Genomic DNA, 15,704 nt, shown 5'->3' on the forward strand with positions numbered 1-15,704 from the left:
ACCTCAGCACCTTCTTTTCAGCTTACACGAGTCAAACTGATGTTCTGATTTTGTGAAAACCTTTGTAATCTGCAAGAACTATGAAAAGTGAAGCTGCATCCTCTTTTTTTATTGTGACTGCAGATGAATCTGCAGAGGAATGTGTTGGTTTGTTCCGGTGGCATTTGACATTTAAAAATATATTTATTTGAGGAAATAAATCATTATTAAAAAAGTGCACAAAAGAAATGAAACATTGCAAGCAACGATATGTCACTTTTACAATTGAAATTCTTTAAAGACGATTAAGTAGTACAATAACTGTCAACAGGGAGAACGGTGTCTGTAAGAAAAAAAAAGAGAGAGTGACCGAGCAAGAAGCCAGACTAGAGTAAATACTGAACAGGTTTTTTTTTTTTTTTTTCACGTTGGGGAGAGCTTCGCAAAACACCAATCCTTTGATGAGTGCCAAAACTGATTTCCTCCCTGATGTTGCTTATAAGATGACATTTTATTTTGAAAAAAAAAAAAAAAAAAAAGTTGTTCTAAAAGGATTTTAACTTGTGTGAACTAATCTTATCTTGGCGAAATAAGATTGATATATTATTAGTGCATTTTGATCTTTTTTAACAAAACATTCCCACTTCATGCCAAAAAAGAAAATAAATTGTCCTATAATGACTCAAGATATTGTCAGTGACCAAGATATTAATCGTTTATCCTCTGCTATCTTCTGGACATGTCATCGGAAAAAAACAAACAAACTTGTGCTACACCTTCTTTAAAAACGAGTTTGCTCCAATACCGATAAGAAACCCATTTCTTGCACAGGTACAAGATCTCAACCTAGTGTGAACAAGATACCAGATCCATTATATTCGCAAACTTCAACAAAAATAATTTCAAAGTAGGGTAGCTATCTTGTTCACGTGGACAAGACATCTTGGTGATCATTAAGTTAACAAGATTTGTACACAGTACAAATAAAGATATGATTTTTTTATTGAGAGGACAAGATCAACATTTGTGCCCAAAAGAACAAGAGCTACAGCTGGAGTGAGGAGGATATTGGCTTAAAACTTTGTTAGAGGAGGTCATCTTGTTCACAAGAGTCTAGTGCCAATAAAATGATCACTTGTAGAATTTAAATATGAACCATGTGAGAGCAAGATGATCAACATCTGTTTAAGATCAGAGAACTACATATTCTGTCTTATTTAGAAGACATCTTGTCTGATTAGGACAACAATACTTTAGGTCTTAAGGCTTCTTGCTCGCAGGATCTAGGCCCTGTTTGATAAAGATAATAAAGTGCACATACAAGAACATGACTTGTTTCTTATTTGAACAAGAAATTCAAGGTTCAGATCATCCATGTTGTGTGCACAAGATACGGTTTCAAATGCATACAAGAAATGAATGTTCACACCTTTGGATTTATGACTTTGTGACTTCAGGAGCTTCATAGTTTAATATTTCACATACACTCAATTTTGTCCTGACGGTGGCTCAAGAGGAGCACGTGTATCAAAATCACACTAGTACATTTCCTTGTGAAAACAGTCGTCCTCTCTCATGATTAAAGAGTTAGTCTTGAGCTGGTTTACAGTATTTTTCCTGGACAGATGGGGGGTAGGGGGATGTCGGGTCCAGATGTTTCAGCGCTCTATGAAGGTTTCCTCAATGCCTTCTCAATAATCAGCAGCAGATGTTCTGACACAGAGCAGATAAGGAATAATTCCCTCCTTCATCGGACTCGTCTCTCTTTATATTTGTTCTTCTGGCTGTACTGTCTTTCATTCTAACATATCATTAGAAGTCTCAGTTTTAATTAATGAAATCCCTTTCTCTATGTACCGAACATATGTTTGTATTTAGTTCAATGTAATACATTATTGTCAGTATAAAATGTGAACATGTGTTTGTAGAATTGAAAAATTTTAAGTAACTTGTAATTCAGGATCAGGAGGTTATAAGAGATGTTTGATAAATAACACTTTTATAAAACTTAAACAGTGTCATTAGTGGTTCGTTTGGTTAGTCCTGTGATGCATTTCTCCAACTCTGTGCCTGTTTCAGTTTCCTTAAGGCCGACAGTGTCCAGTGCCCAGTATTATTCGTTTCAATGTGACGATCTCCATTTTTCTCTTATGTAATTCACTTTCTCTTTGTAGTGGGACTACAGTGATAACTGATGTTACCAGAATTCCATAACTGCTGATGTTATGATTAAAACTTCCACTGAATAAGTGGATAACTTATTGTAAGAAGAAGAGCAACAAGGACTTTGAGATTAAAGCATGACTTCTCCAAGAATACTGTATATTCCAGATGTTTTCCAGTTGTTGTTTTTCAACCCATCACATTTTCAAAAATCTATTGCAATCTTATTTGGTTTCACCTTTGATTAAACTCAAGGTCAACTTTCATAATTACTTTTAACCAACAGCACAACAACGAGTTATAAACAATACGGCCTATAAGACTTTGATAATTCATCATCTCTTTTAAAGAAGAAACAAGTTAATCAAAACTACTAGAAACATTTCTCAGAACATTAACACATTATCTCACTGGGTTTAGGAAAATGATCTATTCAGGACTTAATTTTAGATTGATAAATCAAGGTAAACACCCCCAAATCAAATACTTATTTTGCATATGAGAGCCTTTGTTTATGATCCTGGTGTTAACTCTGAAGTGTTTCAGAGAACTCTTGTTTATCACTATAGTAAATCTCTGAGTATTTATTTAACGTCCTATTGGAGCAACTCAACTTGTCATATTTTAATGTCCATTAATTCAAGGTTTTTTTTTCTACTTTCTCAGTGAATATTTAAGTGTAAATATTATATTGTATCATACAGCATTCATTGCCATGATAGAAGCAGTCTGTTCTCATGAGCTGCAGCTGAGTGAAAATCAGCTGATACAGAAAATGAAGCTCCTCATGATGAAAGTCAGTTTGTAAAATTAGGGCCAAGTTAGCGTTTAATCCCATGGGATTGACTGCAGGCTGGCAGGCACTCTGTGTGTGTGTGTGTGTGTGTGTGTGTGTGTGTGTGTGTGTGTGTGTGTGTGTGTGTGTGTGTGTGTGTGTGTGTGTGTGTGTAAGAAGGTAGAAATGGTCAACTGGTTTTAAAAAGCAATTAGAGGAATCTGCTTATCAGAGATAATTAAAGCAAATTTAAGGCTGTTTTTAAACTCCCCTTTAATCTGTTTTTTATTTTTTTATTTTTTTATTGTGAGTCTAAATGTGATGTCACTGTTTCACTGAGAGCCCAAATCAAACCAAATGGAGATTAAAGATTATAAATGATTTAAATGGACCCAAACTGAAACACCATTACTGTTATTATTATTATTATTATTATTGTGACTATTTATTTATGATTTAATGTGAGGGTCAACCAGCCGAGGTTAAAGCTGCTACATGAATGTTTTATTTAATGGACTCAAATAGAGAAAACTTTGATGGTTAATAATAGTAACACGATATAGAAATTATTCATACACTATCTAACCTCAGTTTCAAGATGCAACAAGTGACTCAACATTTCCTCTAAAGCTGCTGGTAACATTTGATTATAATCTTTTAACTCCTTAATTTAATTATTTATCCATGATAACATTTGTACTTCAATCAAATTAGAAAAAAAAACGAATTTGGAGGTGGAGTCAAGTCGTTCTTTGTTTTTAAACTTAATATTGAATAAATGTCATAAACAGGCTACATTAACCCTTGTATAAGGCATAGGCCAATTTCACTTCATCTCAAAAGTAGGTCTAGATTCTTTTTGTTTCACATACACATTCACATTTTGAATTTTTTTATTGTGAGTGTTTAAATTATTTAAAAATATTATAAAATATGTTATATTATTATGCATCGCCAATTTTTTTATAAATTATTAATAGCCGACTGTTTTTTCAAGACACAACTTTATTGAACTTTGACTTTGACTTTTTCTGTTTTTTCAAGTTGATTTGGATAGTTAATGAATGAATGTTGTTTTCCATAAAACGCCCCTATGAATCCTTCATTTTCAACTAAAAACAATAGGCCTACACAATCTCAAATGAAATCTCATTTAATTTCGCATACACTTTGAAAGTTAGTTTATCTGTGTGTTTCGTGTTTGAGATATTTAATTGGTTCATATTTATCAGTCCGTTTCAATGGATGGAGCGAACGTGTAGCCTAATAACTTGTTACACTGTAAAATACAGATTATTTTTATCAGAGTAATAACGGGTTCAGCATCCTCAGGCCTCTAATGGTGAAACTGCTTAAGGTCTGGTGTGAAGATGTAGGTTTAGGCTCCTGTAGGTGATGCTGGCAGCTTGGACTCTCTTCCTTTGATCAAAGATAAACAACATAAATTAAAAACTCTCCTCTTCTGTCCGCTGAGAGAAAATCCTGATCGGATTGAAGGAAAATTGGTGGCAATTAATCCTCCGGGATTGAGTGGAGGAAAGAGGGAGCCTTCCCCCGCTGCAACTGTCAATTCTGATTGGCTGCTGCTATGATCCCCGGAGACTGGGGTCGGATAAATGCAGCCCGCCACCCGGACTGTCCCGGTCTGTCCATCATCCTCACTCTCATACACACTTGTTACGCGCCAGAGTTAGCCTACTTTTCCTGATGAGCACCATGACGGGCAGGGAGGAAGTCGGAGAAGAGAAGCCCAAAGTGAAGATGTTATCGCCCGGATTTGGGATTGATAAATCCCGTTTGCACGGCTCTGGGTTCCGGTCCAAGGGGTTTGCCATCACGGACCTGTTGGGCCTGGAGTCGGATCTGCAGTCGCGGCAGCAGCCCGGCGGCCCCCCTGGTCCGGGCCTGTCGGTGACGGGCTCCGGGCCCGGTGCGGAGCCGCAGGGACCCGGCGGCGGCCTCGGTGGGTTCTCCTTCCCGGGAGGATCGCTGCCGCTCGGCCTCGGCTTCCTGTGCAGCCTGGCGGCGCAGCAGCCCGCTGGAGCGCCCTGCTTCCTGCCGGGACACCTGCCTCTGCTGCAGGCCCGGGCAGACAGCCACTATCTGCAGAGCCTGGAGGCCCAGAGGGACGCTTACTCCGGTACGGCACGGCTTGGCACGGGTTTAGGTCAAATTTTGTTTTCAGATGTGATCTTGTATTTTTTTTCTGTGTGATTTAAAAGAGGAGCGACTCAATTTGAAACAAGACCTGTCATCAGGGTTTAGTTTGATGTAGCCTATAGACTAGTTCACACATTTATTGAGCTATTTTTCAACTTAACTGAACTTTAAATTGTTTTAATCTGCTTTTGTGGCTAATAATCTTAACAGTGAGGCTTAGCCCTTTATTTTCTCAATGTCTTAAATTGTTCCATTCCAATTCGTTTGACTCATTATTTAGCCATTAGGCGATGTCTACCTTTGATTTTATTTTTAAGAATTAGAAAAGGAAACACTGGTTCTGGGTTGTCTCAGGTTGACTTGATTCGTCTTTTCTGTCAGGTTATTTCTTTCTTTCTTTTTACAGAAGCTTCCTGATAGTCTATGATAGGCCTCTAGAAACTTCTGAAAATAATCGGAAATTAGTTCTCTAAAAAAACTATTTTAAAAATAGCTATTGTATATCTTACACAATTCTACAGCCTGAGGAGCAAAGAGTCATCAGGTGGTTTCATGAATTGATTCATTTTGGCATTAGATTGCGTTAATAGCCTTTTCAATTAGCCTATAGGCCTAGTGTCTTTTTTCTTTATTTGGTTTCCCGCTCAAATTTCTAGTGTCTCTTCAAATAGGCTAATGTTCAAACATCTGAAAGATCACTGTGTAGAAACAAAGGCCGTTTCTTATTGGTGAGCTGGTCGTTGATGTTTTTCTTTTCTTCTGCCGCAGATGAGGATTGTCTATCTGACCGCAACGATTCCAAAAGCTCTGCAAACTCTCAGAAGAGGAAGAAAAGGAGACACAGGTGAGATAAAACAAACTGCCTTTAGATTTATTTTTCTCATATTCTTCTGATTCTTAGACCCATAAAACGAAACCAATATTCAATTTATTTATTTTTAAACTGAATTATAAACGAATATAAAAGGCTCGCCGGACAGGTGAATGGTAGGCTATTTATCATCCTTATGTAGGCCTATTGTCATTTTTAATTAGTGATGCCAGGAAAACACTAAAAATTGAAATTTTTATTTAAAGTATTTAATAAAGCCTAATTAGTTACAATAGGCCTACATCATTTAGTCTGCATAGCCAAATCCTACAGCCTGCCTATTTAAAAATAATAATAATCTGGACGAAACGAATGGAATAAGGAAAAATTCAGCTACGTTAAGCCTTATCTTATTTATTTATAAATCATCTTAAACATTAAAATACATAGCACAAAATATATCGACTAATCGGAACCCAGGAAGAAAAAAAAAACTTGCTGTCATGGTACAGATCAGGAGTCAGAGAAGGCGCTGCGTTCACTGTCCGCAGCTCATCTGTGCTTTGTGATTTGCAGGACTGTGTTCACGTCTCACCAGCTGGAGGAGCTGGAGAAAGCCTTCCATGAAGCACATTACCCGGACGTGTACGCCCGAGAAATGCTCGCCATGAAGACGGAACTGCCCGAGGACAGAATACAGGTGAGAAATCAGGATCAATGCACAGTTTATCAGTGAGAAATAATAATTTTTACGATTATCTGAGGAGCTGAGAGAAAATCACTAATAAGAATATTTAAATTATATTCAGAATCTTCTTTATTTTTTATGGACGTAGAGTTTTTATTTTTATTTTAGAAATAGACGAACATGTTGTGAATAAATGATTGATTTATAATATTTTAACTGAAGAAAAATAAAGCACATTATTGTGTTATCATTTTTACTAAAATAATCAGAAATGAAAACAATTTATGCATGCCAATGTGAGATCATTTATATGGAGGTCAAAAGATGAAAAGAATTACCAGAATTATCTGATAAAATCACTTTACCTGAAGCTTTGGACCACATCTGGTGGTCTTCATTATTGATTTTGATAGGAACTTTGAATTAAGACTTAATATTGTTAAGGTCATTAAAACCAATGTTTTTTCAAAAACAAAATATGGCAACATGCTTTTTTTTTTTTTTTTTTATGAATTTGACCTTTTTTTTAAAAGGATGTAAAGAATCTAAAATGTCTTTCAGTAAACTTGTAATTTTTTTAAAACTTTAATTTACTGATAAGCAGATTTCAGCGCTTTATGTTTTGACTTTGTCAGGTCTTAATATACATTTTTTTTATTATTATACATATTATTTTATATTAATAATAACAATTATTATTTTTTACCAGGTTTGGTTCCAGAACCGTCGCGCAAAGTGGCGAAAGCGTGAGAAGTGTTGGGGTCGCAGCAGCGTCATGGCGGAGTACGGTCTGTACGGTGCGATGGTCCGACACTCCATCCCGCTGCCAGAATCAATCCTCAACTCCGCCAAGAGCGGAATGATGGGATCCTGCGCCCCCTGGCTGCTCGGTGAGCCGCATACACGTCAGTGCTACCCACACGCACAACACCATGCATCAATACACAGGGTACATACACAGCAAACAACAGCTAGGCCTGAATAAAGATAATACACAGTAAATTTACTCTGAAACATCATCTAAATAATACATTTATAAAAATGCTAATAAGACATGTTAGCATCCGCGAACAAGTGGTTAGCTAGCTAACAAAATGATAAATTACACCACCATATCATTATACATTTTATACACTGGTAACAACACACATTTTTATAGTGTCAAATATTTGACTTAACAGAAACCTACCTGTAAAAAAACGGGGTAATTTTTCATACATTTCAAGGGATGTCAGGGTTATATAGTTTTTCCTGAGAGAGCTTGCACTGTGTAGACATACATACTGTAGCTAAACATTTTGTTAAGATAATGACATATTTATAATGAACATCTAATGATGCTTGAATCAGGGCTGCAGCTAAGATTTTAAAGGCTTATCCTGGTCCCACCCTATCAACTGTTTGGTTTCCCAACGCAATAATTTGTATAGAAATTTGTCATTTTCAACCTTTCATTTAAGTATTTGGTTGTTGTACTTTTAAACCTGCTTTGTTTATGTGTTATTTACAAGTTAAAATAAATCTATTGGCTTCATTTGACTGTTTCTGCACACTAGCCATATAGACAGTATCAACGTACCTCTAAAAATGACCTGTCATTGACCTGTCATTATGCAAGTTACAAGCAAGTAAAAAATGTATATCCTGCAGCCTGAACTGAATCTCTGTCTCTGTCCTCACAGGAATGCACAAGAAGTCTCTAGAAATGTCCAAAAAGTGTTCAAGCCCTCGAGAATCAGACTCCAACCGTTCAGACTCGTTCTGTGATGCCCCCGAGCGCCGGGGGAGTGTCGGCGGGCCCTGTGAGTCTCGAAAGACAGAACAAGAGGAGGAGGAGCAGCTCGATATGGAGGACGAGGAGATGGAGGAGGAGGTTGCCATCGACCTGTCCAGCTCCTCTAAACAGCAGCAACAGCAGGAGGATGTTGGAGCTTCTTTGAGCTCTGGCACCTCCTCACCACGGCGGCAGAGCAGCAGCGAGTTGGACAAACACAGCTGAAGGGTGGGAGAGAAAAAACTGATTGGACTGAAATTGAGGCAGCAGTGTTGATGGTGGTGGGGGTACAGGGATTTGATTGGCTGTTACGATTGAACAGCTATGACTTGTTTGTCACTATGCAAGTTTTTTGGCATGCTAATGAAAGGAAGCACACTTAATATCAGCAGGGGAAAATAATTGATCAAAATCGCATTTTAAGTACTTAATTTTAATAGTAGTCTTAATTTTGAGCTGGTGGACAATATCAGTTTCATCATGATTTGTTAATAATAGCGAATATGCCCAATATATAATCTATTATTAATAGAAAGAATGAACACGAAAACAAATGGTATGCTTTCAGAGTCTTGGGATACTTATGAGCTTCAATCAACAAGCCGTTACAAACCTCTCCCATAGCCTCAGTTTGTATGCTAAGCAGTCTATTTATTTATGATTTTACAATGATAACAATTATTTGCTATTTACCTCAAAAGTAAAGTTGGACTTCGAGTATGTTAGCATGCTAGAAAATATTATTAATTCAAAGGGGTTTTCAGCAATGAGGCAACGTAACACTGCGACTGCATCAGTTGGTTGACTTTGACGAATGGGACTAAAAGTCACCTCTAAAGGACAAGTGCCACAGGAGGATGTATATGAGGAAGTCTCTGTTTGTGTGTTCATTATTGTACTGTACTGAGAGTATGTTGTATATCTTTGTTTTTCTGAAAAGAAGAGGCTATTCAATGTTTTAGTCCTGTTGGTTTCTGTGTGTTTTATAGTTTTGAATCTCTTTTGAGCACTGATCAACATGTCTGAAGCTCTGTGGATGAATGTAAATAAAATGTTATATTTAAAAAAACAATTTATTATTATCATATGTATGTACATCAGCAGGTGCAGCTGGATGTGGAATAAAGTATTTTTTTGCAATCAGTGGAGCTTTTATTTTCATTACTAATAATAACAATGCAAATACTGCAATACATTTTAATTAATCTTTATTCAACATGATCAACAGAATTAATGAGAAATTACCCATCTCCATGTGCCAAAAAAAGCCAAGTTTACATGAAACTTTGTTATTATCATAATGATTTAGAGGATTTCATTTTTGAGTAAGAGCAAAACACACATTAAATGCACTGCATAGAAACTGAATTAGTAAAAGCAAAATCATTTTATGTTACCATTAACTTAAGAGTGCTTCAGTGAGGATGTCAGCACATGTGGATTGAATGTTTAATTCGGTGTCTGTCAGAAATATTGACAATTGAAAGAATTTCTAAACTAAATGTATCACTTTTTCATTTGAGTCAGAAATGTAAGAAATGGGGACATTATAAAAAGTACAGTACTTAGTTCATGTAAATAAAAGACGTATTTCATTTAAATATCTCCGTTAAATTTGGCAGCCAAAGAAAAATGTTAAAATGAAGAAAATTTAGTAACATTAAATAAGGTACTTCAACGTTAGTGTGGGCAGAGTAATGTTATCAGTCGGAACTTTTCAATTATTAGCCATAAACTGAAGGACAAGACAACTACGTCACTTCCGTTGTCCGCATTGATCGGGCTAGCCGTGCTTTTTAGCTAAGCTAGCTGGCAATTTACTGTATTTTTGTTTAATATGGTGGATTTAATCACTTTTAAAGATGAACTTACGCTCATTGTCAGTAACTTGGCAAATGCCATTGTGTCAGAGATGTTTACCGCGGCAGAGAAAGTCTCTTTGAACAAACAAAATCCCGATGCGGAGGTAAGATACCAGCTAGCTGTGTAAGCTAGCTGGCACCACTTGGTTTCCTGGTCTTCCGGTTTGACGTCAAAACCTGTGGGTCCAAGACTCTGGAGTTTGTGGATTATTTTTCTTTTATGTATTTACTGTCTCTCAGTAATGAAACTATATGTTTGTACTGGAGAGTTTAACGTTTTCTGACAGTTTACAAAAGCTAAAAGAAGCATAATATTACAGGTGACCTTCCTGTTAAAGCTGACATCTATCAGGTTAATAATAATAATAATAATAATAATAATAATAATAATAATGACATCTGTCAGGTTAGATATGTTTATGATGTTACATAGCATAACTTTAAAGGTGTGTCATTGTGTCATCTTTTTATAAGCTCAATGTCTAAATAAAGAGAATATTTGACTTTCAAAAGACAAGAGTGATCAATTTATTAAGTTGCTTTAAGACTCTGTCCACTTAAAAGGATTTGTGTTTTAATAGACATTTATGTTGTGGAGTTATTGAAGAAGATCTAAGTATAAACATCACAGTATCTACAGCTGTTATCACTAACAATAATAATACTGATATTAACACATATTTATTTATCTATTTGTGTTCAAAAGTTATTTTTTATCCTGGTTAAAAGTTATTTATTTGTGATTTTTTTATTGATCTTGTCGGCTGTCATTTATTTCTCCTGTATACCCTGATGGGGCAACTTTGACCTTTTTTATGATTTTTTTAGTTATTTTATATTGAAGCACCGATGCCTTGGTTCAACATCGGTATCGACCGATATTGGATCTGTTGACAGACACTGCAAATAATGTGGCATGAACTGATGTCAGCAGCCGATTCACCTAACTACTAATTCAGAGAAGCATTATCTTATTGGGCAGGTGAAGTCACCTTTTGAACAAACTCTGATCTGTTTTCATTGTCAAACGTGAGAGAAAATGGTGGCATCGTCGGAGTCTTACACCAAAAGAAGTCATGAAACAAAACCGAATTGGCAATCATGACTAACTACATTGTTATTTTAAACATCAGTAGTGGTATCGGCCGTGATTTTTCCAGTCGGTGCATCTCTAGTTTTTTATCATGTTTTAGTAGGTTTTAAATACCAATGTTTCCTTCTATCTCATTTATTTTCTCTTGTTACGTCTGTTTTGCAATTTGTGTGTCACTACCTTGCTGGCTACAAAACAAATCCACCAACATAAACATAAAGTAACCTAATCCTGAACCCTAATGTTTCATTATGTCAGGAAAGGCTCAGCACTCTGGTGGACAGTTTGTGTGTTGAAGCTGTTGATAAAATCTTGAAGGTGGAGCAGCTTGCTGCTGAGACTGCGAAGGGTTTATTCAAGACCACAGAAGGTGAGCCTCTTTCACACAGAGATGCTTTAAAATGTCTTGGTTCAGTCAGAGGTAGACTTACATAAAATACACCAGCATTAGAGTCTCTTAATATTTTGTGATCTTATCTTTGTGTTTCAGCAGAAAACAGCGGTGGTGAGCAACCTCCCACAGAGCAAACATACATCCTGGTGTACGGGGTAAGTTACTGATTTGACTTTAACAGTTAGCTATTAAGGATGAACAAACTAAACTCTTTTCACTGATTTATGTTTTGTAGACTGCTGCTGTCGACTCAAAGTGTGTTCTACTGTCACTGCAGAGTAAGACTAATGCCAACGGTAAGAAAAAATTATTTAAATTCATCCAATAATAAATAATAAAGTTCAGAGGATAATTTAACCCTTACTCTTATTTGCTTAAAAAAGGTTAACAAAAAATACTTTTTGGATGTATTTATGCTAGGAAACATAAACACACAATATCTAAGTGCAAGGCTCTTCATCCTGTAACATCACTCATATAGCTCTGATTCAAATCAATCAAGTACTGAAATCACTTGTCCCTTGCTAGTTGACATTTGAACCTTTGCGTTGATTCTAAAATACCTCCATGTTCATATGCAGCAGGGGAAGAAAGGACTGATGCTACAGGTGAAGCCACAATACTGCACAGAGAGCTCGCCTCCGCCTCCCCTCCACCACAGGCTGATGTCCCTGACCATGAGTATGCTCGGCCGTCCTCCCCACTGCCTGCCTCAGATGTGGAGAGAAGCATCTCTAAACGAGGAAGTAGGAGGCAGCTGCACAGCAAGCTTAAAAAAGTAACCAACACCCCTCAGACTGAAGAGACAACAGACACTCTCTCCCCGTGTGTGCAGTGTGGGATGCTTTTTCCAAATGCAGAACGACTTTCCGACCACCAGAGGAAGTCCCACCCAGTGTGCTCTGTGTGTGGGACAACTTTCACTGGCATCCTGAAGCTTCATGAACACGAGATGAAGGAGCACGGGTTGCTGCCATACGGTTGTGACTATTGCCCAAAGAGGTTTAACCACAAACCTCACCTCAACCTGCACGTGAAAGCTCGGCACACCGGAGAGAAAACCTGCCACTGTGACATCTGTGGGAAGGGTTACTCCTCCATCAGCGTGCTTAAGACACACAGGATTACACACTTTGAGAAGAAGTTCATCTGTGATGTCTGCGGAAGGAGCTTCTATCATGCCTGCCACCTGACTCGCCACAAACTGGTGCACCAGGGGGTCCGGCCATACAAGTGCTCCACCTGCGGGAAGGGTTTCACCCAAGCTGCCAACCTACACAGCCACCAGGTGATCCACACCGGGGAGAGGCAGCTTTGCTCCATTTGCGGAAAAAGCTACCGCTGCCTGAAGAACCACGTCATCAGCAAGCACTCGCATGAACTCCCTGCTGACGAGCTGTCGGTCAGAGACACCATCATCACCTGCGATGTGTGCGGCAAGAAGTTCCCTAACCTGTCGCAGTTCAAAGTTCACCAGAGGATCCACACTGGGGAGAAACCATTCCACTGTGACATCTGTGGCAAGAGTTACCGTCTGAAAGAGCTGCTGAGGGACCACAGGTACACTCACACGGGGGAGAAACCGTACAGGTGTACCCACTGCTCCAAGACCTTCAACCTGGCCACCAGCTTCATTAGACACCGCAGCATCCACACCGGAGAGACACCATACAGCTGTTTAGAATGTGGGAAACACTTTCGCCTGCTCACCTTCCTGAAGGCTCACCTGCAGACCAAAGCTCACCTGAAGCAGATGCAGAAGAAGCACAATGGCACCTCTGACCTTAAGGTTACAGTGTCATAATGTGGGCACATGTATTTGGACAGCTGAACATTATTTTGTCCGTATGTGGGATTGCAACATGTGTCACCAATATTAATCAATAACCATCAGATTATCCACCACAAGGGTTTGCTCTTGCGCCGACATTGTGGCATCAATGAAGTCCAGAACTGATGCTGGTTATAAGGTCTGGCTCTCAGTTTGGGTCCCAGATTATCCACAAAATGTGGGATGTGGCCAAAGTCGAGCCTTTCTGCATTGATTGGCAAAACTGTTTCTGGTAGCGCTTAGTGTCAAACAGAATTCTGCTTCCTTATCTTTTTCTGCTGGCAGTAAGACTAAAACAGGACACGGAGCACTGCTGTGTTACAGTGTAGCAAGACTAAGGTCTGTACCTAGATCTATTTAACCAGTGTTTTAAACTCTATGTCCTCCTGCAGGCCTGGTGTTAGACATTAAATAAAAGGCTTCAAACTAAATTTCTGTCTTGGGTTTTTCTCAGCCAGAATTTCTCCTGGAAACATGATGGTTTCTTCTTCACTCTCACAGTCAAAAGTTTATCTAGATGTGCAGCAGCTTTAAGTTTAAACTCAGATATGATCACAGTCACACACTTTGAACCTGGGTCCTATTTTACATTGTTTGGGGTCTAAATGATTAATATCCACATAAACTCGTAGAGTCTCTCATGTCGATTGCTTTAACTGGCAGCTGTCACATGGACTATCGTGGCTTCAACGTCATCCTATTAGGCACACAACTGATGAGTTACAGTATGTTGACTTAAAGCGCTTTTTTATGCCTCTGACAGGCTCTGTTTGTTATGTTTGTTTTTAGAAAGAATTATGTTTAAGATCCCCTATTTATCCAGAAATAGATTTTGCATGGCTCTCTTCTTTGCCACTGGGTTCTGTTGACAAAAACAGGACTTTAATAAAAGAAACAAGTTTCTGATCTACTGCTTTCTCTAACTGTTACTTAGGTTTCCTGCTCAGAAATACACAATAAGCACACTTATTAATCACCATACTTATTTTATTGTCTTATTGTGTGTGACATATATTTTGTTGGATGCATACTTATTTGAAACAACGGTCAAAGAAATATGACAGAGTCGAGGCGCTAGTTTTGTTCAGTCGTTAGAGCAGCTGCCGCATAAAAAGAGGCTGTAGTCCTCAATAGGCTGGTGACTGACTCTACTTCTGATCCCTGATAATAAAGAGCATGTCATCCCCATTCTGTCTTCCCATTTCCCGCCTCTCTTCAGCTGTCCTACCCAGAAATGAATGTGTTCTGTGAGATCAAATCACTTTATGTTAACTGAATGACTTAAGATGGATGGTCTGTGTCTGTAGGGATCAATCTGTAATGTTTTTATACTCTGAGAATAACAATCTGAGACAAGCAGTGCAAAAGACAAGCACTTTTGGTGGATGTGATTCAGCATTGTACACATTTACCCTAAAAGAATAGGCCGTTACAGCCTGTTCTGCTGCTGCTGGCTGAGGTGATGCACTGGATCATTTCCATACAGAAACCAGTCAAATATAGGAACAAAACAGATTCACCCTTAAAGTGGCTCTAAACATAGCATAACAATTGTGTTTGGTGGATTGTGAATGGGATGAGATTGCGTGTTCAGGATGTTTGAATGTGATAATATTTGAGTTTGTTTTTTGCTTCTATCAGCAGATTAACAGAGGATCATTAAAAGTCATGAAGGTGATTAAATTGATTGTAGAAACACAAAGGTGGGATTAACAGTTGTATACATCCTTTAATCTGGCCTCTGGTTCATAGAAAAACACACAAACACTCTAAGGCCTGCCGGATTACACACAGGAGCCCCATTTATCATCTGAATTATGAAAGATCAACCAGATTAAAGTATCTGCTGAAAACACAGATATTCATGTGAGAGTGAGGAAAGAGTAGATCTGGGGTCAGAGGTTACTGGTCCTATCTGGGACCCCCACACCCCAAACTCACATTGATGCTGGGGAGCCTAAAACTGGTAGAGCCTATAGAGCCTAAACTACACCTATGAATAATAGTTAATATACAGTATACTTCATTACTTAAATACCTATATGAAGCTGTATACAGATCAGTTTCCAGCTGCTGATCTGCATGTTTCACATTATCATTTGTAACAAACAACAACAATAGATCCAAACTAATCCGCTTCCAGCTGCAGGTTCAGCCAGCGCTAATTTAATCTA

At 38.1% G+C, this 15,704-nt stretch overlaps 2 protein-coding genes across 4 annotated transcripts; both read left to right on the forward strand.

Annotated features, from left to right (window-relative positions):
• The first annotated feature begins 4,545 nt into the window (after window positions 1–4,545).
• vsx1 (visual system homeobox 1 homolog, chx10-like) lies at window positions 4,546–9,493 on the forward strand. The gene is made up of 5 exons (XM_061040477.1): window positions 4,546–5,057; window positions 5,846–5,921; window positions 6,465–6,588; window positions 7,286–7,481; window positions 8,259–9,493. Exons 1-5 carry the CDS (start codon window positions 4,625–4,627, stop codon window positions 8,573–8,575), a joined length of 1,146 nt encoding a protein of 381 aa, XP_060896460.1. The 5' UTR covers window positions 4,546–4,624; the 3' UTR covers window positions 8,576–9,493.
• Window positions 9,494–10,091: 598 nt separating this feature from the next.
• On the forward strand, window positions 10,092–13,961 carry LOC132975724 (zinc finger protein 347-like). 3 transcript variants are annotated; one of them, XM_061040481.1, is made up of 5 exons: window positions 10,092–10,316; window positions 11,564–11,675; window positions 11,796–11,854; window positions 11,935–11,995; window positions 12,284–13,961. In XM_061040481.1, the coding sequence occupies exons 1-5, from the start codon at window positions 10,188–10,190 to the stop codon at window positions 13,501–13,503; spliced, it is 1,581 nt and encodes a 526-aa protein (XP_060896464.1). In that variant the 5' UTR covers window positions 10,092–10,187; the 3' UTR covers window positions 13,504–13,961. The 3 variants fall into 3 exon arrangements, with proteins under 3 accessions (XP_060896464.1, XP_060896461.1, XP_060896462.1); XM_061040478.1 differs by having other exon boundaries at window positions 10,093–10,316; window positions 12,281–13,961; XM_061040479.1 differs by having other exon boundaries at window positions 10,093–10,316; window positions 11,799–11,854; window positions 12,281–13,961.
• Window positions 13,962–15,704: the final 1,743 nt, after the last annotated feature.

This window comes from Labrus mixtus, chromosome 6 (genome assembly GCF_963584025.1).
Source record: "Labrus mixtus chromosome 6, fLabMix1.1, whole genome shotgun sequence".
NCBI lineage: Eukaryota > Metazoa > Chordata > Actinopteri > Labriformes > Labridae > Labrus > Labrus mixtus.